This window comes from Centroberyx gerrardi, chromosome 11 (assembly GCF_048128805.1).
Source record: "Centroberyx gerrardi isolate f3 chromosome 11, fCenGer3.hap1.cur.20231027, whole genome shotgun sequence".
Lineage (NCBI taxonomy): Eukaryota > Metazoa > Chordata > Actinopteri > Beryciformes > Berycidae > Centroberyx > Centroberyx gerrardi.
Genome location: NC_136007.1, coordinates 11,645,669 through 11,673,561, shown reverse-complemented (window position 1 = coordinate 11,673,561; position 27,893 = coordinate 11,645,669). Strand labels below are relative to the sequence as shown.

At 41.1% G+C, this 27,893-nt stretch overlaps 2 protein-coding genes and 1 non-coding gene across 3 annotated transcripts; 1 reads left to right on the top strand and 2 right to left on the bottom strand.

Moving 5' to 3' along the window:
* Positions 1 to 932: 932 nt before the first annotated feature.
* Positions 933 to 10,637, bottom strand: slc13a2 (solute carrier family 13 member 2). Its single transcript, XM_071902865.1, has 12 exons — positions 10,557 to 10,637; positions 7,985 to 8,113; positions 7,191 to 7,327; positions 5,951 to 6,244; positions 5,199 to 5,336; positions 4,899 to 5,021; positions 3,876 to 4,085; positions 3,376 to 3,476; positions 3,026 to 3,141; positions 1,706 to 1,867; positions 1,473 to 1,610; positions 933 to 1,064 (listed from the first exon to the last, which is right to left on the bottom strand). The coding sequence occupies exons 1-12, from the start codon at positions 10,635 to 10,637 to the stop codon at positions 933 to 935; spliced, it is 1,761 nt and encodes a 586-aa protein (XP_071758966.1).
* A 5,505-nt stretch (positions 10,638 to 16,142) lies between these two features.
* Positions 16,143 to 21,824, top strand: vtnb (vitronectin b). The gene is made up of 8 exons (XM_071902870.2): positions 16,143 to 16,206; positions 16,852 to 16,968; positions 17,949 to 18,221; positions 18,863 to 19,002; positions 20,206 to 20,362; positions 20,801 to 20,959; positions 21,214 to 21,576; positions 21,691 to 21,824. The coding sequence occupies exons 1-8, from the start codon at positions 16,143 to 16,145 to the stop codon at positions 21,822 to 21,824; spliced, it is 1,407 nt and encodes a 468-aa protein (XP_071758971.2).
* Positions 21,825 to 25,144: 3,320 nt separating this feature from the next.
* Positions 25,145 to 25,218, bottom strand: trnat-agu (transfer RNA threonine (anticodon AGU)). The gene has a single exon. It is a non-coding gene; the product is annotated as a tRNA-Thr (tRNA).
* Between the last annotated feature and the right edge of the window lie 2,675 nt (positions 25,219 to 27,893).

Sequence of the window (27,893 nt, the reverse complement as noted above, 5' to 3'; positions counted from 1 at the left end):
AAACAGTGTGACGAGAATACTGAAAACTAAGCGAACAACAAAATGTGCAGCACAAAGACTTCCTTTGGGTCCGACAAAAAGGACCACAATAATAAGTTAAACTAATTGATTCAATTAACTCAATTTGGACTCATTTATATAGTGTCTGTAAACAGAACGTCACTCAGAAGAATCACAGCTTTCAAAAAAAATTAAAAAATAGCCCAATTACTGGTCAACACTCTTGGGACAAACACACATTCATAGTATACTGTATCCTTGTATTTTTTTTGTTTGTTTGTTTTTTTGAATGATAAGGAAAAGGGATTCTATATCTAGGAAATGAGCTCAGTATAAAATCAGAGCATCGTTCCCCTTTTGTTTTGTCGATGAAATCACATGTGGAGGTGCCGAACGCCATCAGGGGACGGTCTGTCTAACGGCATGAGCAGTGGTGCCTGAAGATAATCTTAGTTTTTGTTCCACAGCCACACACTGCTTTGGTCCCAGCTGTGTGTTGTTTCAATACTGGCTTGAGAGCGTAGAACGGTTTTGCTCGGGTAATTCATTGTAATAAAACGCCTAATTCAGAACATTAGGACCACAGTTGTTTGTGTTGTAGAGGGAAACATTGGGTAAAGCACACTGTCATTTTAATGTCACATTTTCTCCAGCAGTGGTGGTAATTTTCTAGCTGAATGCTGAATGCTGCTATGAATGTAGTATGGAGGACCACTGGGTCTACATGGTGCATTCGTTTTGTGCGTGTTTTGTTTCACTTTTCACACCAATTCCATCTTCACATATTATAACCGGCCCCTACTTTCATTTACTGCCCCTTCTTTTACTTCTTCTATACCTCTTTCCATTAAATCCAAACCATCTTTCTCTTAAGCTCCATTTACCATCTCTCTCTCTCTCTCTCTCTCTCTCTCTCTCTCTCTGTTCTCCCCTTAAGGTTTGCTGTGTGTAATGTTGGCCCACTCAGGGAAGGTGTGCATGTTGAACATGGCGTATCCCCAGGTGTTGATGCCGATATTAACGGTCAGAATCCCGATGATGTTCAGCATGAAGCCGGCCTTCACCTGCAGGGACAGACAGTCGCACACAGACAGATGGTCACAAAGCCAGCTGCACCTTCACCTTTACATCAGTATAAAGATTTATTTATCACATGTGAACTGATGTGTATCTATGGAATGCAAGCAGATTAAACCCATTCAGCTTGTAGAAATATCCTTTGTCAGCATGATCCACAGTCCTTGAGTGCATGGAGACACTATGAGCAACAATGGTGCCTCTAGCAGATACACAACCCTTTAAGTCACTAGACACTCTGCGTTTGAACTAGCTTGACCATCAGCATGGTTCTCTGTAATAATGTCAGACCCAGGAATCGTAAGGTTTCCCCCCAAGAGAAAGCTACAGTCCTTGGTAGCATGAATGACACCTGTTGTGTATGTCTATGTATTATACGTGTGTGCGAGTCTCACCATGTCCATGACTTTGAGCTTTCCAAAGGCGAAGGCAATGGCGTTGGGCGGTGTAGCCACAGGCAGCATGAAGGCCAGAGAGGCAGCGATGGTGCAGGGCACCATCACATACAGCGGGTGGAGCTCAATCGCTGTGGCCTGAGGAAACACAGTTACATACATTGAAAATACCGTAAATAGGAGTGTGTGCCTTGGTGTGTGTATGTAACCTGCATGTGAACCGTTTGGTTTACCATTGAAGCCAGGATGGGCAGGAACAGGGTGGTGGTGGCGGTGTTGCTGGAGCACTCGGTGAACGTTGCCACCAGCAGGCAGAGCAGCAAGGAGATGGCGAAGGCGGGGATGCTCTTCAGAGGGGCCAAGCTCTCCCCCAGCCACTGGGACAGACCCGATTCCTGGACACATACCATAGAATACTTCAAACACACAGAAGCAGAAATGTCTATTTTTAAAAAGGAGTCTAAGCACGTTTTTTTTTCCCTCTATTGAGACAGCAGGAAAGCTCAAAGGAACACAGGAGAAAAGGTTCCAGTAGGATTCGATTCTCAAGTCATCAGGGGAACATGTGGGTCAGGGATTTTTTGGCAGCATCTTTGGTGATGACTCTCATCGCTGTGGGGTTTTTTGCACTGCACCTCACAGATATCACTTGGCAAACAGAAAAAGTACTGTCATGTGTTTTTCCTTGGATTTTCTGTGGTGAAGTTTGAGTGTCTGTAGGTGGCGCTCTTCTCTTTGTCTGGTGGCTATCACTGCTCATGCTAACTACCCAGTTCTTCTTCTATTTATTACAAACAAACTGCTGCTGCTGCTGCCAGAAACGTAAGCCACATCACTTCTTGTACGCCAGAGGATTTTTCCCAGGAAAGACCTACCTGACAGTAGGGGTTTAGAACAGCAAATGTAAAAGCTTTCATGAAGTGGGTACAGGTTGATTCATTACTGTGTTATACCAATACAAATGGCAAAATGGATATTTATTTATATGAAAAAGTTATAGATTATTACTTAAATCATTACCTCTCTGGGCATAAAGAACTGTGCTGATTTATATACAGAGGTTGTATGTATGTATGTTGCTGTTATGGTGTAAGTTTCTTAGCTAGTATAAGTATAAGAATTTATTTGACCATGTGAATTTTCTTTAAAAGTTTGACTTGTCGATGGAAAGTAAGCTTTTAATCATTTTCTAAGGCCATCACAACTCAAAATGCAAGTCTTGTTTACCTGCCGGTTTACAAATATTACAAATGTAAACAAATCTGTTAGAGACTCCAAATACAAATGAAACTGTTTATCTGCTGCCTATTGTCAGTCCATGTATCAAAAGTTCAGACACTGATTGTCAGAGTCAAAGAAAAATCTTCAAACCGATAAATCTCAAAGTCTAAATTAAACCAGCAGTGGGACGACAGCGTTTCAACAGGGGAAGCCATACTACAGTCACAAACTGGGCCTGTAACTATTGTATTTCCCTTTTAACCTACTGCTAACCTACTACTTTAACCTAAAGAAAAGAAAGGACAACGGTCTGAGTATTCATGGATGTTTACCTTGCTGCCAGCAGCCAGAGCAAAGCCTCCTCCCAGCAGCAGGATGATGTTCCAGGGCATTCGCTCATGAACGACCTGCCAGTTCAGCAGAGCAGGGGGAGACTTCACCATCTTACCTGTGGGACCCAAATGAAGTTTGAATATTAGGCAGTAATTAGTTTGAAGGAGCAGTGTCATGTCTGCTGGGTAATCATCAGCCAGCGGTCCGACGAGCTGAAAACCAAATTTAGGTTGCTGGAGCAGGAGTTGCTGTGGATTTTTCTGTAGAAGGTGACTGGTGGTGTTCAAAAATGTTTATATTAGGGTTTTTTTTTCCAGTAGAGATACTGAGACATTTTCTCTTGACTCACCCTCTCCATCGTAACCGTAGCCTCCACACCTGGGCAGCTGGGAGGGGATGGCGAAGAAGAGCATAGACATTAAGATAGCTATAGTCCCGTCCGTCACATACCTGAGGGAAGCAAGCAGACAGTATATGTGACATTTGTATCTGAGGATTTTGCTGCCCTGTTTCACTGTGCTGACATGATGTGATCATGTGTGCACTACACTTACAAAGTGTAGTATATCAGTGTAAATCAAGGAGATCATTAAAAAGGGGATCATCCTTCAACCGGAGGGCCAAAACATGAAGTGGGACTAAGCGAAAAGAGAATTTCCGTATGGATATCAGTAGAGTTTTATTATTATTATTATGTGTGCACCCTCCAAGGGAGAGGGAGAGAGAGACTGAGAGGCTATAGAGAGATAATGAAATGAAAGAGTGGAGGAAAAGAGAAAGAGACGAGAGAGAGTCTCTGAAGAGTCATGTCAGAGAGAGCGAGAGAGAGAGAGAGAGAGAGAGACTCACTGTCCATCCTTATTGAAGAGCACTGTTGCCCAGCCGTCCATAAATCCTGGCTCCCTGGTGAACCACAGGACCACCAGCAGGCTGAAGATGGTCAGCACCGCCGCCTCCGCAAATGTTATGCGCCCCAACTTCCTGTATTCCCCCTTCATCACGGCGTACGCCTCCTTATCTCTGTCGTCTTTCACGCCACAGCCGAATGACTTCTTAAGGCTGAGCAGGAAAGTACAAAGGGCAAAGACCGGAGGGGGGGGGGGGGGGGCGGGGGGGTTAAGTGATTGAAGATTTATAAGCGTGGACTTAGACCAGTCAATGGGCGATCTGGACGGTGATTTCACTGATGTATATAAAGTGTGTTGTTATATATAGTCATAGGTAAAACAATTGTATTATTTTATATCATATCTGGTTTGGACAGAATTTTTCAATTGAAGAATCTTCTTTTTACGCCAGTTTTCCTAATTCCTTATTTGATGTGGTTTAGTGAAGTTGAGTGAAGCAGTTCAGCAGCTTTGGTGTTTGTTTACTATTAATGTCAGTACAATAATGACATGTGAGCAATGAGTAGGTTAGTATCAATATGAAATCCATTACAGATTACTGGTTAATTTACTGCGTAAAATCAGTAGCATAATCCACTGGATTACTCCAACAGTGAGGCAATCCACCAACTTTCAGTTACATTCAGATTACTTTGCCTTCATAATATACTGTATATGAAGTTAAACAAATAACGTATTCCAATTTACACACTGCATTTTGTATACCATTATTACCATAATCTACAACCACTAACAACCATGTTTCAGATGTGTAAATTATGTTTGTTTAATCTCACAATATAACCTACAGGCTCAGTTATATGCCTATAACTGAGTATTTGAAAAAGATCTCTCTTGCTCTTTCACAAAAGCATTATGTATACCATCTATAATGGGTTAGAGTTACCATTGTTGTAATCAGATTACTGTAACCTCATTACATGTAATCCATTACCCCCTAACCCTGCAGGTGAGAGGGTCTTACTTGAAGCCCAGGAACATAAACTGCAGCCACAGCCAAGAGAAAATCAGCATGATCACCATGTTGGGAAAAGCAAAGCCAAACCAGCTGGCAAAGTTGATGACATCACCGTTACCAGGGAAGATCCTTTATAGAGGATAAGAGAAGAAGAAAAAGAGGTAAGGGGATACAAACAAGAGAATGGATGGTTAAATATCTGACTTTTTTTTTCCTGTCTTGTCTGATGATGTTTCTTAGGATGGCTATACACTGAGAAATTATATTTTTGTTGATCATGTTCCATTACTTTCCCGAGTGTCTTACTTGTCCACTTGTCCCTTCAGGATGAGGTTGGGGGTCGTGCCGGTGAGGGTGGCCGTGCCCCCGATGCTGGCGGAGTAACACACACTCAGACTCATCCCTTTGGTCAGCAGTTCGTACTTCTGCTCCCTCGCTTTTCTCCTTATCTCCTGGAGCGATTCTGCGTTCCACTCGTGCTGTGGACCCTCATCTGGGGCCGAGACGTTTGGTTAGTTGAGGGAATTTGGAAAAGTAATTTCCAAAAGGCCATATATCCATTTTCGGAGACTATAACATTACCTGAAGTTCATCGATCAATGTCTCTAAAATATAGAGCCATTTTGTCAACCAAGGACTTAGATTACCTTTAATGCTTTAACAAGTAGCATCATTTGTTTTAATTTTATGATGTCAATCATTTTGATACAGTAAGTATCCATTTTTCCAAATGGTGGATAACTAATTTTGAAAGGATAGTTGGTCTTTCACCTTGTAATCTTACACTTAAACCCTTTTGGTATTAATGTTTTTTATTATTATTTTTATTTATCTCCCTATTCCCTTCCCCTCAAAAGCCATTGCAAATGAGAATTTGTTCCTAGCTCACCTGTTTTGTTTAAGTTTAAATAAATAGATAAATACATCAATAAAATAATTTGGCCCATTTCACAGTCTGAGTAAGGAAATTTAACTGAGGAGGCATGGTCCAATGATGCCTAAATAGTAAACACACACTGATTGACAGGCTCTATCTACCTATCTATCTATCTATCTACCCCTCTGTCTCTCTCTGTGTCAGACATGTATACTTACATTCATAGTCGTCCGGCTGAGTCTTGATGACTTGCGGTTTCTCGCCTGTCACTTCTTGTTTAGTTTGTTTGGTCTCGAGCTCGAAGGCGTGGTTGTCCTCGGCTGCAGCCTCCAGCTCGCGCTCGTCGGCCTGCGCCTCGGTGGCGCTCAGCTGCTGCAGCACGGCCGAGGCGATGGGCAGCATCATGGCTGTGGTCGCCGTGTTGCTGATCCACATCGACAGGAAGGACGAGACGATCATGAACCCCATCATTAACCTGGGTGGAGGGGATGAGGGGGAGAGTGAGTGATGATGAAAGGCAAAAGAGTTAAAGACGAAGAGATGAATGTGAACGGAGAATAGTACTATGTGGTACTATGTGTGTACTTTTTATTAGTAGTCTATTTAAAAGCCCAACTAGGGACTCGGATTGGAAATTAGCAGTAGCTACAAACTCCATGTGTATACATCTTTTATATTTCAATAGTGAAGTGCAATTATGTTAACTGCACTGTCCCTATATCAAATAAACTACTAAATAAAATAAGAAAGTAGTGTGGTGATCAGATCAGTACCAGATGGGTGGGGTTTATCATCTGTGGACCATTTAACCAGTGCCATGTAAGCTGTCAATTGAAGAAAAGTATACTAAATTTAGTTTTAAATACTGAGATTTTCATAAACTTTCCGAAATTCAGTTCACCGTCCTGGTAACTCCCACCCGTTTGTGACCAAAGGAGGCTAAAACCAGCATCATGATTTTGTAATTTAACGTATTTCTGGTTGAAATAGGATGTTGGGGCGGGACATAACGTGGGGAGGGAACATTCAAAAGTGGCCGACGGTGTAAATAGATGGGATAGCAGTATCGATTAGGGAGAAAAAGGCAGTTTTCTATGATGGCAAGGATGGAGGGGGGGGTTGTTAAAAAATATGCTTCATCACTGCAGGAGGGAGCGTAATGGGGTTTTGTTATAAAAAATATAAGACATTTTGCATATTTTTTGGCATGTATTGGTAAATAAGTGAATTATTATGAGATGGAACATTAGCTAAAAATGTGACAAAGTTCTTTTTCATTTCATTGTGGCTTTAAAGGTATTTGCAGGCACTATTTGACCCTGACACCTGGTGGCTATTCATGCAAATAATGCCACGGCTTTCCTTTGCTTTCTGATCTGGTTCACACAGGTTTGGTGTATCAGGACTTGCGCTGCTCTTACAGGGCGGGACGCACACCGACCATCAGCAACACTCGCAGGGCGATGCGTTTATGGAGGTTCCAGTGCTCCACTGCGATGGCCACCAACAGGCCACCAATGAACAGCATGTTAGAGTCCTTCAGATACTCCACACACACCTGAAACAGATAACACACACACACACACACAGATAAACACACACTTCAGCAACTGTGCGCACACACAGAATTTAAACATGTGCACAAAACATAGCATATCAGGTCTTGACCCACCCAAGTGACTTGTGAACCCGCTGCCCCATACAGAAACATTGTTACATCCAATTGGTTTTATGAGCCATAAAAACGTAAAGCGCTGACATCAGCAGAGCCGTCCGGGTCACCGAGGGTACGCTGCGTCTTTAAGAGACCTGACTGAGGGGCGGATCAGCACTTTCTGTATGCAAAGTGTTTCATCAGTACAGACAAGACAAACTCCCCTTTCTTTTCTATTCTATTCTGTTCTGTTCTGTTCTGTTCTGTTCTGTTCTGTTCTGTTCTCTTCTGTTATTTTTGGTTCTGTTATATTGTATTCTGTTCTGTTCTCTTTTATTCTCTTCTCTTCTATTTTATTCTGTTCTTCAAACATTCACCCTGTCTTTCACCAAGGCACTGACCCCCTACCAGCTCCAGGCTTGCTGTAATGCAACTGACCCTGACCTTTGACCCCTCCCTCCGGAGTGGGCCGAGCAACACGAGAATTTCCCTGCAGGCATCAATAAAGTATCACTTTATTATTCTGTTGTATTATTTTGCAAGCGTGGATGATGACTGTACCGCTTCGGCCTTCATGATGCCCATCATGGGGAAAAGGACGACGGGCAGCAGGGCGGTCACAGCCAGCGGCATACACTCCATACACCAGTACAAGGCCATGAGGATGATAGCATAGCCGCATTTCGCCTCCTGTAAGCACACACACACACGCACACACACACACACACACACACACACACCAAATTATCTGAATGAGAGTGCTGAAATGCTTCATTTGTTGCAACTATCATACAATAACATAGGGACACATATACACATTAACATTAACACTAACACACACAAAAGGACACACACACATACACACACAGACACTAATGTTCAGATTTCAGCTTTCAAGAAGCAACTCTAACTACTGTATCTGTATCTTATCTCATCTCTTTAAAAGGCTATAAGACTTTACACATGCAGATAGCAGTAACCCTTGATCATAAAAACAAACAGTTTGTTGTGCTCTTGTCTTTCAAGATAAATCTTTATGGGTCCTCAGTATGGACCCGAGTCACCGAGGCTGTTTAAACTCCCCGACATGAAACTTTCCATTGCCACGTATGTACCAGTCACACACTTTGGGTGGAAGCGTCAGCTTTGTGGCACTAACAGTTTTAAATGGTCAAAATATGTAAAACATTAAATCTTCATTAAATACATTAAATCAAAATGTAGGAAATTTCAATCATTGTAACACACATTCATTGTATATATCTACTACATGGAATAGGCTGTTACATGTATGGACATTACAATAATAATAATAAAGTAATAATACAATAAAGTATTATAATATCATTCAGCATATTTTGATTAAATAGTATTGAGGTGATTTCCAACTAAGGTTTTTCTCATTAGCTTTTGGAAGAACTAAGGAATCAATATCTTACTAATATTATTCATTTATTTTTTCAGTCTCTCCACCAAACCAGGTGCATAAATATTGTATCCTTGCACGATTTAAGTGTCCTGAAAAATATTGGGTGTGCAATGCATTGTGGGATTAGCCAGAGAGACCTACTGAAAATCCAGGAGGCAGCCATCTTTACGCACCCTGTCCAGTAAGAAGCTCTTTAGAAGTGAACTGTGACTCGTTGTATGTTGAAAGATACAGGCTCAAATGTGGCTTAAGATCTACTGTGTGTTGCACATCATCTCTTTTGTCTCCTGTCGCTCAAAACAATGGAGTAAATACGTCCAATAAAGCGCAAATAAGAAATTAGAAAATCTGATCAGGAAAGCTCTACAAATATCAAAACCTCTTCAGTAAAATGATGCATAATCATCTACACATATGCCAATGAATACACGTTTTTTAGGCGGTCTAGTTGCAGCATTTAAACCCATACTATGTTCCATGACAACATGGGGGAAACCTGTTGGAGGTCAGAGGCTATTCAGTAATTTTTCTTCCGGTGATTATGTTGGGAATTTGGCCTTAGAGACTTTTTATCTTCCTGTTGGTTTAAGTGGTTGACATTAAAGACCTGCTGAGTGATAAGTGCAGTGGACACGGATAAGCTATTCTCGCTCTGACACGAGGTTGACGTTTTCCTGTTCTCCAGTCAGTGTGAAGGTTTATGTTGCCCTTTACAGGCTGAGAAAGTCTCATGAAACTCACTCAAATACAATTATAGGAATTAAAAAAAAAAAAACAAGCTTCAATGTTTTATGTTATTATGAGCCAGTTTTATGAGACAGATTAGGTCTAAACTGCAACTAAAAGAAGTCGATGGATTTCATTTGAACTAATTTTGGCTAGATCGTATACTGATGTGTACCACTGACAATTACTGGCAGGTTAGTTAAACAGGCTTTATTCAACAGCTTCTTGGTTCAAATCCTCAGGACAAATGTTACATCACCACTTAACACTGCTGAAGTGCCCATGTGCAAAGATACCTAACTCCGTGTACATGTGCTATTCTGCTCCAATCCTGATCAGATATTATTAAACGAGTGAATTTGAGCCAAAAAAATATTATGAATCAATGAAACTGTTTCTTGCAAAATGAACTGAATTTAACTTTTTATGTAGGCTCGAACCCCAGAGTCACCACTTAAGGCTTTAATTATCCCTTGAATTAAACTGGATTAGGCTTTGCATTCTGTATTTATCTTTTAAATTGCATTTTACTATTAATTTGGTTGTTTATCACCCCTTTTTGGTTGATTCCTTGGTTGTTTCCCCTCCTTTCCATAGCCATGGCCCATTGCTAGTTTTAACTTCAGACATGTATCAGGTAAGAGCTTCTAGGCTTTTTGTCCATGAGTCAGACAGAAAGAGGTTTATGGGAATGTATTTATTTCAACAGCATTTCTCTTTGATTGTATTCCTCTGCCATGCACAGTGGAGAAAGGAAGCACAAGTAGAAGAAAGATGTGACGCCACAAAGAGTCACGTTCAAACTCATCACATCACAAGTGCATATCTGTTTTAGACTGCAGAGCCACCAAACCACCTCTGGAAAACACTTTTTTTTTTTGCTCTTTTAACCAGGACAAACACACTCACACAGAGGCAAATGGCTCAGTTAAAATTCTAACTCCAGTATTTGCCTCACACACACACACACACACTTACCGGTGTAGGGCTGAGGAACGGCAGGAGGAGGAGGACGATTGGCGTGACGACGATGATGAAGTAGTTTCTGTGGTACCACATCCAGCCCAGCCACCGAGCCATGACTCTCCCAGCAAAACAGACAGGCAACCCAGAGACGAAAAGCTATCCAGCAATCTCACAGCCGACGGCCGATCGAGACGAAGACCAAGACGAAAGGGAAACAGACAGGTACACCTAGAGCAAAGCACCTGGGCCAGGTAACTCACGGGTAAAGCACAGGTGAGCAGAAGCAGGAAAGAGGAGAGATGTGTTCCAAGCAGAGAGCTTAACAAAGGACCAATGAGGTAATGAGGATTATAACACTGCAATTTACTCTTTATATCTCTGGTAGGGTATCAAACATTAACTCAACACCAAAGAGAGCAGAATTCTTGACAGAGAGGGGTAAAAGTAAAGGGGGAGAGAGAGAGAGAGAGAGAGAGAGAGAGAGAGAGAGAGAGGGAGGGAGAGAGAAGGAGGGATTGTCAGACAGAGGGAGAGATAGCCAAACAATAGACAGTTTATCACCTGAAAGAACAGAGCTCTTTCAGGTGTAACCAAAGTTCAGGTGAACATGAACGCACAGCCAGCAGAGGCCAAGGAAACCAATAGGCAGCCACTTAGGGGCCGCTACATGGCCTTCAAATCAAAAACTGAAAATTTACTAGGTTATAATCTGCATTAAGATGACTAATACCATGAAGTATTGAGCATGAATTCAACAACAACATTTTTTTTTTAGAATTTTGTTTTAGAAGTCAAAAAGCCATTTGATTAAAAGTCACAAAACGCCAATGTGTTTCATTCTCAGAAATTCCACACTATAGGGTGCAGTCAAATAATTTAAAGCCATTTTAAATGTAAGTTACTAATTTCATATGTAGGAACTAGTTAGTTGAGACATGTGCAACCAAAAGTGACGGTGGCCAAAAAAACATTTAGTCATTATGAAAGGAACGGAAGGTGTGTGTTAATCAACACGTTACTCTATATGAAACCCACACACATCATTTAGCAACTCATAGACATTACAATAAGTCTCTAACACACAAATAAAGGACAACAGAAATACAGTTTATCCCAAGGGGAAAAGACATACAGGACCAGCAGAAAACAGAATTAATTTCCTTATTAGCAATGTCTAATCTATTCTTAAGAAACATCACAATTTAATGATCTTACACAATACAAGGACATCAATGGGCTCTCTTGCTTGTTTTATATTCCTACAGATCATATTTGAGATAACGCCAAGGAATAGCTTCAATAAAGTCATAAAACACACAGCCAAACGTATTAAATCCAAGCAAATGCTTATGCTATATTACGGAGAACATGCGTAGCCACATCTGATAAAATTTTAATGAGGATGAGATGTACGGCTGCCATGTCCAGACATTTTGCAATAAGTACCATGTGATATTGAATCACAACATGACACATGTTGTAACTTTTATATTTATGGAGAAGTAAGAACGACACAGTAGTTACCGTTCAGTTCCTACGAGCCTGAAAGACGTAAACTCAGCGGAACTTAATACATTTTAGACTTCAGTTTGCATCATTATACACAATATTTTGTGTATTGACTTTGCATCATGTTAAGAACACAATAGTCTTAGGTGGAAAATGAATGGTTCTTGATTCATCTGTTCAAAAAGATAAAAAGTGTATGAGCACAATGCCCTGTTTAGAAAATCAGTGGATAGAAACACATTGTTCATGGTTGACCATTCGCCCCAAATTGTTTTCCATATTCCATATGGACGATGCTCTCATGTTGAATGTCTTTCAGTACAAAGACCGCTTTGTCATCAGGAACTCCATATAAAAAACCAAGTGGAAGACGTGTAACTTTTTAACAAGCGGTTACAGTTCTCAGGTCAACAGAGTCAGAATCAGTGAGTAAAGTCAAAAGGCTAAAAACTAGAGTTATCAAAACAATGGGAACATCACCAAGATACTGTGCAGCAAACAAAGACTTCATGAGCTCCACAATCCTGCCAAGGCCTTTGAACTGAAGTTTTATCAGTTTTAACTTTGTGTGCTTTTTACAGATTTCATTGATCTGTGGAGATTTTTATACTTGAGGAATGTTTGTAGAAGGAATCACCGCATGTCAAAACCAGTAGAGTATCTTCAGTAGAAAAAAGATGGTTCACACTCAAAAAGAAGTAGGTTTTCCAAATCTTTAATTTTCCTATTATGCTATTGTTTTATTTTTTATTTTTTTATTTTTTTTACAAAACAAGAAACAAGAAACATCATCCACAAACGTTTCAGCTAGTGCCTTATTCAGTGTTCAGTGTTGGTGACATGCTGCCTTGTTTTGAACAGGTAGGCCCAGCTGGCCAATCTGTGAGACACAATTATGTACAAGGGTTATCACAAACACTAGAGGAATAAAATGAAGCTTGGAGGAGCGGTTGGCTGGACACAAACAAGATCAGCCATCAAGATCAGAAACATGGATAATGGCAAAACATTATCCAACCTTGGAAGCCACCCCAGCTCTCAGAGTGATGGGTCCAGATTTTATTGTGCAACCAATCCAAGGGGGAAACGGCATCAAGCATCTGGTCTTATGAGATACTTTTTTCAATCTTTCTACTTAAAGCCACAAATCTCCGAGGGTTGAATGAAGAGATATGGTAGATCTCCTGTGACGACACAAAATGAAATGAAACTGGGGCTATGAATGTAAATTCATCGTTATTTTTCTGTCTATACAGTATATTGTCCATTTATTCTTTATTCTATTCAGTTTCAAGTAGTAGTTATTGTATAATCGTTCTTATAGGAAGCAAAATAAGTTACATCTATCAGAAGATTAATACTGGTTCCACCTTTTTGTTGTGTAGTACAACATTTATGCGATCTTTCATCAATCTAAATGTGTATGATTTTGTTATTATTATAACAATTATTGCTTTGAAAACGCTTGAAAATAAGTCAGCGGATATTGTACTGTACTGGTTTAAAGGAACTTGGAAACCAAAATGCTCTGTACTTTTATTGTATTTCACCAATATAGTAGTAAAAGGTAATATACTTCCATCTATCAAGTGTCACAAAGTCTATCGGGTTCAGTCATCAGATTTACATACTTCTAAAAGCCATAAAGAAATAAATTCATTCACGTGCCAAGCAGGTGGTTCTAGAGTTTAAGGGAAGATTGTTATTATACTCTGCGTACATTGAGGTGGAAAACCAGTGAATGTTCTTCGTATGTCCCAGGACAGTTCAGTATGTATTGATGAACATTACCTACTGTCTCCAATAACCTAAAAAACAAAAAAAAAAAAGGTTTGTGCTACCCTCTAATTTGGTGACTTTCCCCATTGATGCTTGAGGAATGATCACATCTTTTACTGTTGCACTTATTGTAAGTCTAAAAAAAAAAGCTCATTTGGCTGCAGAGGTTCAGGCAACATTATGTTCAGCATGAAGTAGCTTCTCGCAGAAATCCAGTATCACACAGATGATTTGTCGCAGGTTGTAATCATTCATAATTCATCAAGACTCAATTTTCAAACATTAGGTATAAAGTCCAGGAGGCTCCTTTCAGTCAGGCCTTTCAAACAGGCCTTTCCTTTGAAGTCAGGCAAACCAGCCCACATTAAATCAGAAGAGAAAAACTCTATAACAACAAGCAGGCCTGCACCTTTGTTGTTAGGGATCAGAGGATGAATAATAAGTCAAGATAACAGTCCTACTGCCAGTCGACAGCCTCGGCTCTGGCAAGGTGGCAGAGGATTACATAACATTCACGAGACAAATCCACGCTTTTCATTGGGTGTTCTTTACAACTGTACTTCTACCGGACTAGACATATCTCAAGGGTAACCGACCTAATAAAATATTACGTCTAATTAAGTGACAGCACATTATTAGAGATATGGAGGCAATCCAAAGTATTAATAGCCCTCGCTAAGATATGCTGCGACAAGCTCTCCTGAGGACAAAAGTCCACTGGCAGCGGACTTGCTCTCCCCGATCTGTTCTGATCATGTTTGAGGAAGGTTTTTGTTTCTGTCTATATCGTTTTTTATCAAACAAACTGGTCAAAACACAGCATCACTTTACAAAAGACAAGTATAGAATACCTTTTACACACCATTGACTTCCTCCACCACTGTACTTTGTTGTATTGACTGGCTTTTCCACTGCTGGACTGGTATTTTATATATTTTATATGGTATATTATAGGACCTGACATGGCTCAGTTTGAATGTAACGATGATAGAGGAAGATACCGACTGAGGCATTTTGTTTCTATAAAAACACAGAGTGGTTATTCATTCAGATCTTTCAATGTTTAACAGATGCCTGCAGATCAACTGGCTGCCTGATGAGGAAGTAATAATGTTCCTGTAGTTTGGTTACAACTGGAGACCAAAAGGTTATGGAGGCTCAAGCTTTCCACCTAGAGGTGATGTGCTGGTTTGGCAGCGCTCTCCATGGTGCTGAATCCAATGATCATCTTTGATCGGTCAATCTCCTGCTGGCCATGTTCAAAAATACTAGACCAGGAAGTCAGCAGGCTATAGAAATAATAAACATTTTCTTGCTCTTTCTCATCTTCAGTACCTCACTCTGGTTATCAGAGCCAAACTTGGAAGAAGGCCCAGTGTTTGCCTAAGGGTTGTTTTTCTACACGATGGATCAATAGAGGATGGCTGTCCTGGTTACACAATGTTTGAACTCAGATGCCCATTGCCTCACTCACTCACTCAACCATAACTCTAACCTGCATATACAGTTTATCAACTATCCTCGCCTATCCCAGACTTTTCCAAATTGTGAATATAATTAAGCTTGTCACCCTCTTATTTTACTTTATTTAGATTTTTCTCTTATTCGTCTTCTTGTTGTTATTCTTTTTTTCCTCCCCTTTCCCCCCAATTCATAGTATTCTGTTCCATCACTACATAGCCATCTTGGTAGGAAAATAACAGGTGATTGTAATAAATTAACAGGTGATTACAATCAAATGACAAACACAGCCAATGAGCTGTGAGTATTGTAAAGTGCCTTATTGGTAGGAAATGCATGTGACATCATGGGAATACTATGAATTCCCCATCAAGGGGCATTTTGCCTCTCGCCAGGCCGTCACTGTAAATATGAATTTGTTCTTAATTGACTCGCCTGTTTAAATAAAGATTAAATAAAAACTAAAAATATGGGGAAGAGAAGCTTTCAATGTTAAGGTGCCAGATAAAAGGCAAATCGTTGCGTAGAAAGCGCACAGAAAGGCTATGATGAGCTTTTAGCATCATGTTCCTCAGATGGGCCAGAGATCAGCTATCACAGTTTAATGATTATCACAGCCAAGGGTTGACCAATCGGGAAAACAGACACCCAGGGGTCAACGGCTTCTGGTAAATATCTATTGATCATCTGCACACGGTTCTGCATCCAGAATCTATCTATCTATCTAGTTCACTGGTGTAGACAGGCAGAGCAGGACATGGTTCTCTACTGAACATCACTTCTACACATTTAGCTTATCTCTTACTGTTTTTTCGTATCAAAGTGGAATATTGTTTCAAGTGAGACGACATGAAGCCAGCAGTGGTTCTGCTGGCCTTCATCCTAGTGTTGGCCACCACCTTTGCTGCAGAGGGTAAGTCCTTCAAGCTGTCTTTTCTAATTTGACTAATCATTTGAGCTCTATGACTGTAGCTCAGAAAACATTATGGGCATGCTGAATCCAAAAAATAACCTGAAAAGTTGAATGTCAAAGAAAAATATGTGTCAAAGACTAAATTGTATCACTCCTTTCTTTGACAGCTTTCATAGTAACTGCACTTTTTCCTCTAATTTCTAATGGTAGACCTGAACTTCATGTATAGAGGTAACACTGGCATTTGATTTTGTATCAGAATGAAGAAGAATGCCATTGTTGTCCATACAGTGCACTATCATCTGTACAGTAGTGTTGTCAAGTGTTTATCAAATGTTTTGGCTCCCAATTCCTGAAAACCAGTAAATGTAGCATCGCAATCCTCCATTTTAAGACTCATATGCACAAACACATACACACACACACACGCACACACACACACACAAACTATTCTGGGGATATACCAACTTCTCTGGTACATGAATAGTATACTCACCTTTTTCGTCAAATTACTATTCACATGTACTGAATGGTAAAGTCTGACCAAGTCATTTCTCAGCCACAGTACACTCACTTCTCTAAGCACTGTACCACCTCACCAGTGCATTTTGTTTCACACTGACACAACTAACTGCATTTCCACAGAGTCCTGTGTGGGTCGCTGCGGCACCTTCAACCCCCAGAGAAAATGTCAGTGTGACTCCATGTGTGTGTACTATGGAAGCTGCTGTGGAGACTTTGACACTACCTGCCCAAAGAAAAGTCAGTAATATAAATATCACTATTAATATATTAACAATTAATACAAATGTGGGTATTTTAATTAATTAAAGTCTTGCTTTTTTAGGGTCCTTGCCTATAAAAGCAAACAAATGTAACTACTTTTTGTATGTTTTGTAAATGTCAAATATCATGAGTAGGGTTTAGATTTAATATTGACAAAAACTAACACTCATAATACTTTTAATAATAATTAATCATTTTAATAATACTTTTGCGGTGAGAGCCCCCAAGTTATGGAACGGCTTGCCTGAGAATATTAGAAGGGCTGCTCTTCAATCACAATTGAAAACATACTTTTTTAAACTCACTTTTTCCTAAATGTTTTATTCTCCTTCTCTGTTGGCTTTTATTGTTTAGCTTATTTTTGCGTTATGTCATTGTTTTAATCTTTTGGTGTTAAGCACTTTGTAACTTTGTGAAGAAAAGTGCTATATAAAAAAAATATTATTATTATTATTATTATAAATGCTATTAAGTCCACTTCTGTTCCATATGGAAGCCCATTCCCGCGACTCAATAAAATAAAAAACGACTCAATTGTGAGTTTTTTTCTCACAATCATGACTTTATTTCTCACAATTCAGACTTTTTTTTCTCACAATTCAGACTTTTATCTCAGAATTATTATTATTTTTGCGAGAGAAAAAAAGTCAGAATTCCGAGATATAAAGTCAGAATTCTGAGAAATAAAGTCAGACTTCTGAGAAATAAAGTCAGACTTCTGAGAAATAAAGTCAGAATTCTGAGAAATAAAGTCACAATTGAGTTGTTTTTTATTTTATTGAGTGGCGGGAATGGGCTTCAGCAATGCTTTTGTCGGGACAGGAGATAAACTCTTTTTTTTCTGTTTCACTACACAGTTACTGCTCCTTGGCTTTGTAAGGCAGAATCTAAATCAGAAACATTTCCATGTGACAGAAACTCCTATGTGACATTAAGCTCCTCCCTCCCTCCCTCAGTTGCTCGTGGGGACACTTTTGATGCCCCAGAGGAAATAGCCACAGCAGTGACAATTCCCGACAGTACTCCTACTGCAACTCTCGCATCGACTTTCAACACAACTACAGCACCCACCACCGCCTCCCCCCCATCCACCACCACACAGGGCCCCCCCCCACCCACCACCACACAGGGCCCCACCCCACCCACAGACCCCGACGCGCTCCCCTGCAGCGCTCGGCCTTTTGATGCTTTCCTGCAGCTGAAGAATGGGTCAATCTATGCATTCAGAGGTACGGCCTATGCAGGATCTGTTCCACTGTCTCCATGTATCTGCTTTTGTATGTTTCCTGCATTTCTCTAACTGTGGCTTCTGGAGAATAGTTTTCCATGACCCCTTTTTTTTCAGCTGACCCAAAAAACTCCCATAGTTGAGACAGCAATGGGTGAGCAGGCCTGCAGGCCGGTTGGCAAAAACTGGCAGGCTGACTTAACCATGAAGTGAGGTGCATGGCTTATTTCAGTCAAGCATTTGGTGCATTTCTGTCCATAAAACCACCACATATCTCCAAAATGTCAACTTTCAGAAATGACAAAAAACAGCCTTGTTTTCAGCTTGACCACCGTGCTTTTTTTTTTTTTTACTTTATCCAATGGGGTTTTGAAAGGGTTTCATATGACGAAGAATTGTTTCAACCCATGTGATCAGTCAGCTGATGTTAAAACATGTGAATCACCAAAATTGGAGTTACGAGGTTTTCACATGACAACAGCGATATGTTTTGTTATTGGTCACCAACATTACCCTTGCTGTACTCAGTCGGCTATTACTTCTATTCTCTCCTTCCATGCCTTTTCTCGGTCTCTGCATATGTTTCATTATGGGAATTAGCCTTAGGTCTTATCATAATTCATGCTCTGCTTTTCTTCCCAGGTGAATATTTCTTTGAGCTGGATGATAGCTCCGTTCTTCCTGGTTACCCCAAACTCATCAAGGACGTGTGGGGAATCTCTGGCCCCATCGACGCTGCCTTCACACGCATCAACTGCCAGGGCAAAACCTACATCTTCAAGGTACCGTCTCTGTCTTTCTACAGACCAGAGCCGAGCCTCTGCTTTTGGAATTCAGTTGTGGATCACAGTGAAGCAGAGGTGTGACCAAGTCAACTTTGCTCAAGTCCCAAGTCAGTCTCAAGTCTTGAAACAAAATCTCAAGTCAAGTCTCAAGTCTAAATGTAGATTACCAAGTCAAGTCCAAGTCAAGTCCATGTCATTAATGTCAAGTCTCAAGTCTAAATGTAGAACGCTAAGTCAAGTCAGAACAAATCAAGAGTCCAGTCAGTGTCAATTTAATATATTAAAGAAAATTAAATATCTAGGACTTTTCAATGCAATATGCATCATGAGTTTGTTTCTATAATCAGTTTCAACTTCAATAAATTCAATCATTCCATGCGAGTTCAGAAACTGAAGATACTGAATTTAAATTCAATATCTTAATCATAACCTTCAATCTAAGTCATTTACACAAACACAAGACACTTTTGTCAAGACTTTAGAAACATTTTCAAGTCGTCAAAGTACAAGTCAAGTCAAGTCTCAGATATTCTCCTCATGCATCACGTCAATTAAAATTGAGACTGGAGTCTGACTCGAGTCCCCACCTCTGCAGTGAAGTAATGCACTCTGTATTTCTGGAATGCACTTTCAATTGGGAGAACAGCGAGCATCTTTATCAAGCTACAGGAGGATTTCTCTATGGTATTCTGACTAGTATTTACAGGGGGACACAACTCAATTTAGGACAGGCCAATCAATATTGGTAAACAGGAATCAATCTCTCCAAAAAGCCAGTAACCAAAGAGCTAAGATTCGTACAGATGAGGCCTTCATTTATAAAACCTGGTGCTGCCTTACAGAGAATGCATTAGCAAAGAGGGTAAAGGCAACTTGGAGACGACCGCAGGGATTTTCTGAGGGTAAAATTACATTTCCTGGTTCATAATTTTGGTCTCCCATTCACTGTCTATGGAGTAGAGAGATTTTCATGATCACAAACACTGAGTGGGCTGACCATAGGAATAACATGTATGTATCATAACTTAAACATTGTTCTGTTTTATGAACTAGGCATGCATATATATATATATATATATATATATATATATATATGTAGAGGTCAATAATACCTAGAGATAAGTAGCATGTAAAACTTGAGCATCATTAGTGATACCATCATGCCTCACTGCTTTGGGTTTTGGGTTTATGTTCTATCAGGGGAATAAGTACTGGAGGTTTGAGGACAATGTCTTGGACGAGGACTACCCTCGGGACATTTCAGTCGGCTTCGACAAAGTTCCAGATGACGTTGATGCAGCGTTCGCCATACCAGCGCCAGGCCACCACGGCAAAGAGAAGGTCTACTTTTTCAAAGGTATTGCGTATGGATGTTTTTATGTTTCAGTATTCGAAATTGACCTTTTCTTGTCTTTTTGCCATTCATTTTATACTGATCAGACAAGCATATACACACTGTCTAACCATAATGATGGACTGAGGAAAGCTTAAGCATGGTATGGTATATAAAAACCCCAATGCTGAGTATATTAGCTAGACCAGGAAGCCCAAACTTTTTGACATTGAGCATTAATGGACAAAATGTAACATGGGCAGGAAGCATCAGTCCAAAAATAATCCTACTGGGCATTTATTGGACATTGATCATCTAGAGAGTATCAGTGTTATATAAGACAGATGTGAATGAATCTGGATTGTAACTTTTAAAAGCGTTGGTCTGTTAAAAACTTGGTCTGTGGGACCTACTTTGAGCAGCCAAGAGCTAGACTATTTTTCTGCTTGTTTCTCTATTCAGGGGACCAGTATTACCAGTATGAGTTCAAGCACCAGCCTTCCCATGAGGAGTGTGTGCGCATGACCCGCTCCTCCCCGTCTGTGCTGTTCACACGCTACACAGACCTCTACTGTGACCAGACATGGGAGGATCTCTTCACACAGCTCTTTGAAGGCTCCTGTAAGACTCAGCTCTGTGTGTGTGTGTGTGTGTGTGTGTGTATTTATGTGTGTGTCACTAATCATCTCTCATTTCTTATTTACTACACAATCTGCATGCATAGCTACATTGCATAGTTAATGAGTGCAAACCTGTTTCAAAAATATCTCTCACCCTCTCTTTCTCTCCCTCGCCCTCTCCCTCTCTCTCTGTCTTTCTCATCATCCTCTCTCTCTATCTCTCTCTCTTTTTCCACCTCCTTCCTCCTTATTCAGTCGGCGGTCACCACAAAGGCCCTCGTTTCATCAGTAGGGACTGGGTGGGCATCAGGCCGCCTGTAGATGCCGCCATGGTGGGACGCGTCTACCTCAGCCCCAAGGCCACGCCCTCTCCTTCTCCTTCTCCGCCAGCGAGGAGGCGGACCAATCGGAGGAGGAGGCCCGGCAGGAGGAGCAGACAGCGGGGCAGGCAGAGTCGTTCCCTCTTCCTGGAGGATTTGTGGAGTTATGATTGGTTCGGTGACTACAGCGACTACAGTGACTACAGCGACATCACCGACATCACCGACATCACCGACGACAGCGCCACGGAACAGTACAAGAGCATGCCTGTTCAAAATGTCTATTTTTTCAAGAAAGGTATGTATGCTTGCACCTTACATGCAAAAATAGCCATAAAATCAGTACAAAACATTCAGAAACTTCTTCCTTTAACAATCTGTTGATTTGTGTGTTGTTTGCTTATGATCCCAGATAAATACTACAGGGTGGATCTGCAGACGAAACGCGTGGACTTTGCCAAGCCTCCTTACCCACGATCCATTGCAAAATACTGGCTGGGCTGCAAGCATGAAGAGTCACCTGTTGACAGAGCAGAGAAGAGATAGGCAGACTGATGAGACAGTAGTTCAGGTTGTTTGTCTTGAAGTTAAACGCACCTCTTTGTGATGAGCGTCTGCCTTTAAGTAATCAGCACATTAACTGGTTAGAAATACAGCTAGTTCCTGTTATTTTTGTTGTTAAAGCATTCTCCAAAACATGATAAATACCAATAGTCTCCACTGTATATTTAGGTTGATACATTGAAATTCTGCATGATTCAATAAAGAGATTTCATTTCTTCGAGTGTCTTAATATTCTCCCTGTCCAAATGGTATACACAGACACAAACATGCACACACACACAGGAAATATTGCAATTTGGATTATTTTAATATATATTACTGTGAATTGTTAAATACTTCAAAATAAGCCATTCACCCCCACTTTGATGAATTTGCATCAAATTTGTTATACATGCTTCAAATAGGTTAGAATACCAAGAACATTAGCACAGGTAAAAAAGTAATGATGTTGTATACGTTTGCACCTATATCGAAGGGTGTGTTGTGGGTTTGTTGATTGATATATTTGTGTACATTCATACACATATAAAAGTACTTTGGCATTTTTTTGCATATAGCAGTACGAAAAATGTGTACTAACTGCAGCGTCTGCAAGGTTAGGGCACAGGATGGTGGCAGCCCCCACCCCGGGCACCAGGCTGGGACGAGCCTGAATCACTGCTGTCAGTCTGGGAGAAACTGGAGATTGGCCTGTCAGGAGCAGACAGATGCAGCAGGGTTGTGTACAAAGAGGAGAGAAGGAAGGACTGTGTTGACAAGGATAAGTTGAGGACGAGGACAAGGTAACCAGCACAGAATGGGAGAAGAGGGGAAGAGATTAAAATGCTCCAGTCCTTTCACTCAGTTGGATTTAAACATCTGGGATTATGCTGCTGAAGTAATGGCTTTCTGTAGGAAGGACAACACAAACAGCAGAAATGAATGGGGAGAAGGAAGGGATAATGGCATTTCTCTTCTTTGTCCAAATTATCTGATATCTGTAAAAAAAATAAAAAAATAAAATAAAATATCTCGAATGCCACATCCTAGGATAAACCCAGAGGCGGACATGACCTCTCCAGGTCCTCTAGTTTGTCCAGCAGACGGTTGTTCTCTTGGGATAGTTGCGCCCTCTGCTGGATAAAAGAATCCTCGCTGTCCAGCAGGGCCAGGGTTTGATTTGTCGTCTCACATCACTGTAGTGGGGCACACCAATAACTAAAAAACACTCATTTTACCAGCTGATCATATCTATCTAAGGCCTTTGACCGGGTTGGGAATGTTACTCTGAAACTGTAATCTGTTGCCAATTACTGATTACATTATTTAATGAGTAACTTAATCTATTGAATTACCCCAACATAGTAATCGGATATGTTTTCTTTCACTTTTACTTGTGGATTACTTTGTCACCAGTATCTATGTAATATGAAAGTAAACAGAAAAAAAAAATCAAATTTACAGACTGTAATTTGAATTACCATACTATCATCATCTATAATCATTATCAACCATTATTTCAAGCTGTTTAAAATGGTATTTGTATATATTGTAGATAAGGTTTTATAACAATAAGGGAAGTTTGACAAAGGTGAACAGCTGAATGGACTGACAGGAAAGCAGCACCGCAGAATGAAACTTTGACGTTCTCAATTGTTGTCAAGGTAACTTCATTGTTCTGTCACACTTGTTTTGACGTCAGAGATAGACCAAAACTCTTAATCCAATTGCCCCTCTCAATTGTTGTCAAAGCAGTTTGATTGTCATGTCATAGTTGTCTTTATCTAAGTCAATGTAAAGAACTTTCTTCTGGCCCTGCTCACCTGCTGAGCTAATGGACTCCCAGCAACCTTTGCTTCAGCTCCTTCTGCCTTTTCACGTAATGTGGCTATGTGTTGCTTTAGTTAGAGGTTCTCCTCACAGAGTCGTCTAATCTCCTTCTGCAGATCGACTGGCTAACAAAGACACAAAGACACAGGTGGCAGAATGAGAGCTGAGTAGAAATGAAGGGGAATAAGTTGAAAAAAGTCATTGAAATCTCGTCTCTTCAACAAAGACTTCATGTCAAAATCTCCACCCTCAATCACATCCCCTCTCCCATTTCTTCCTCCTCTATTTACTCTCAAAATGCTCCAGTCTTTTTTAAGCTTTCTACAATTTCACCTTTGTGCTTATTTCTTTACCTTGCGCTTCTCTGTCACAGATGATCATTCTCTAGGTACATAAGAATATTTGTTTCATCTGTTGTTAAGGGTGCTGTGGCTGTCACCACTATTGTTTTAACAACATACAGGTGGCATTAATACCTGACAGCAACAATGACACTTGACTCCTGCTGCATGTCTGGCTCCTGTTCCTCTCTATGGCACTAGACTAGAGACACATAATGGATAACAGTAATGTGGTAACAGAGCTGAGGACCAGTGCCTGCAACAAGGATGCTGCTGAGCACTCCCCTGGTTAATAGACAAAGCTGGATGTTGTTTGCAGAATAGGATAGCAGTTCTATTATAAGTTGTCCCTGCTGGTAATGAGACCAAAACCATAAACACTCGCCAGACTGTGAGACCAAAAATGTTTGAGAAGAATTAACACACACCAATATGTGCACAACTGTGGGAAGGGGAGCAGGACGAGGCCTAACTCAGTCCAAACGATCCAAACCGGTTCTTACTGGTGGTTGGTTCATGCTGCCCCTCCCAGGAAACACCCTGAGCCCAACAGCCTCTGTGACGTCACAGTCACTGAAAATCCTCATAATTCTGTCCAGTGTCCATAATTAAGTCCAGTGATGAATTCTACAACATGCAGATTTGTTTCAAACTGTTGTCTGGGCCATTGAAAACTGATAGCTCTGATTGGCGGAGTCACGTTCGAAGCCACTGTAAAATACCAAATAAAGGAATACCTGTGACCGCATAACAGTTACTTTACATAATAATAAGCCAACCAAAAATGTCCCCTCATACAGCTACTCATTAGCTACTGCTTGCGGAAGATAACATTAAGATAGTAATTGTTTTAGATTAAAAACAAAAGTTGTATTGAACCCTTGCTTTCTTTCTTTCTGTGTGCAACATGTTAGTCGACACTGTGAACGACGCATATTTAGCTAAAATCACTGTAGATATGCAAGACATTATCATCGTGCATGTGTAGCGTAGCTGTGGGACAATGACTTCAGTAAATCATTCAGACTTTGCACTTTGATCTCACCACAGCAGTGTATGAACACATTGCCTACAACTCGCCAATTTCCTTATTTTCCCCACACATTACCATGTCCCATACGAACAAAGTGTAAATAAGCATAACTTACAAAAAGGCACCGCTGGGATTCGAACCCAGGATCTCCTGTTTACTAGACAGGCGCTTTAACCAACTAAGCCACGGCGCCACGTGACGACATTCTGCAAAAAAAGGGAATATGAATCAACCACAGACAGTACCTCCATTTTCATTTTTTAGGTTTATTTGATAACTTTTCTGAAAATAATTACATATCATCAAGCTCTGCAATATGTTAATAACAATATGTGATTAGTTCTATACATTGTATAGTTATATAACATGTTATCTCACTGTCTATCGTGAGACATTTTCTTTCTTCTACGTTACATTTGACCATAAATACTCTATTATTTACAATATGTGGACTTTAAAATAAAGTTATTGTTTTTTTTCTTTGTTGCAAACATCGTCTTTCATCAGTCAGCCCAAAAGATAATCAATCATTGCCGCAGAAATTTCCAGATCGGAAAGATTGAAGTCACCCAGCTCTTGAAAGCACAGCTCGGACAGATCGTCCACAGCCTCGGCTTGCTGTTTCCCCCCAGTGGTGAAGCCGTGGTACTGCAGCGCGCCGTGCACGCTCTCCTCGGGCACATGATGCCCGACTGCACCGCAGCGACTCCCCACCGGCTGGGGTGACTGGGCATCTCCGAAGAAAGACTCGAAGTCCTCTGGGAAATCCCATCCACTGAATGCGGTGTGCGGAAGTGCTTCGTTAAAGTAATCAGTAAATCCTGGGTTTTGGTAATGGTATTGGGGACCTCCAGGGAGACCCGGTCCGACCGTGGCCTGGTCTGCGGGGATAGGGGAAGTAGGTGCGGACAGGCTCATCGCTTGACTCCCCAGCATACTGGAAAGCTTGGTGGACTGAGGCAAACTTGGAGAAGGGTAGCTTGGTGGAGATGGGTGGCTAGGAGTGGAAGGGAAGGGGCAAACCATGAAGGATGGTGCGCTGGTAGCTGACATGTAAGGGAACTGCGGGTGAAGGTAGTCTGGTGACGGCTTCGATGCCTGTCTGCTTGGTTTCTTGCTCTTGAAATACCGTGCGCGTCGGTTTTGGAACCAGACCTGTGAAAAGAAACAACAGCTTTGTTAACTTTTTATTTAACAGTAGGCTAGAGTTTTGGATGGGATGGGAGTCAATCAAAATTACGCATAGCAAATCTTTGAAGCACATCTCCACCTGTTGAGTTCAAATTTTATTTTGTCATAACTGAGACCAAAGACAAAGCAGAAATTTGTCTGAGAGCCATATCTACAAAAACATCAGTGGAGCATTCATGACCAATGTCCCCTCTAAACTGCGCGAGCCTGTGCGAGATAAGTTGGTACAAATGATATTAGGGACTTTGCCATACTTTAGGGTTTAGTGAATCACAGCGTTACATACCTGAATCTTGGACTCTGGTAGCCCGGTGAGAGAAGCGAGGGACTCCTTCATTTTAATGTCCGGGTACTGTGTGAGGGAGAAGGCCCTTTCCAGCTCGCACAGCTGCGCCTTGCTGAAGGTCGTGCGCTTCCGGCGACGCTGGGTGTCCGTGCGCATCCTGTGAGGAGCATCATGAGGCACTACAGGGAGAGAGCATGATATTATTATTACTTAAAAACACTATATTGTGCCCCACTTTGAAGTGAGAACCAAGTAAGATGCACAGTTTGGAGCCACTTGCAATCAATGCCACAGTAGATAAGATGAATATGTTTTCTCGTAGCAAGAAACCAATAGAAAGAAGCGCAATGGTCATGTCGTCCTGCTTTTATGCGGAACTAACAATTTTACAAGGTTCAATAAAATAACTGAAGGAAATCGAGCTCTCACCTCTGCTGGAGTCCTGTGCATACTCGTCGTTGTTGTTCATGTCCAGGCAGGCAGCTGACCAGTAATGTCCCGAGTAAAACGGGCTCATCTCGGAGACATTGTTGCTCGTGTAATCCAAACCGAATGCCATTTCTTTCCCACTTGGTCAGAATCAAACCCAAAGAGACAGAGTGCGGTCCCTTCTGTCTGTCCGAGACACTGATGGAAATGCAGAGCTGAAAAGCTTTTTATACTTTGCTTGACAGTCCACCAACGACCCCCCCCCCCCCCCCCCCCCCCCCCCGCCCGCACTTCCCAACAGATTTTATCATGCCTTACAAACGCGTGCCTTTGATGTGTTACACGCCTTTTCACTGCTGTCCGGCTAATAGGTGTCTGTTTGATCCCCAAAGACCCAGTAATGTGCCCATTTATCCTAGACGGACACTAGCTTGTCCTAACCTGCAGGGTGTCAATTAATTCAACAAGATATGGCAAAGACCCTGCATAGATTAATATCATTTGCACCAAAATTTCCAAACCCACTTATATCAATTTAATTTCTGGAGGAAAAATGGAGCAATGAGTAATGATTGACGATATTATTTGGTCATATGTGATAAATTACTAGAAGTAGGTGGACCATCAAACTATCATGCACAGACGCACAGATAGTAGAGGAAATATTGGTTCAGAATACTCGCTTATGGCCTCCAAATCGATTTCTGCCAAATTTTGCTTGATCTTTGCGCTCCATCATAATGATTAAAACCACCAGGTTAAATTTGGACTCACTTAAACTAATGTATAGCGAGCGCCCACACCTTGCCATACCCATTTGACACCCATGCTAAGGTGGTCAGGTAAAGCAGCAATCACACTGGACACATCGGAGGGAGCACAAAGCCAGGCCGCTGCTACAGATCTCTGGTCTGCCCCACATCCTTTCCCTGCCTCCTGGTGCGCAGAAAAGCAGCGGCTTC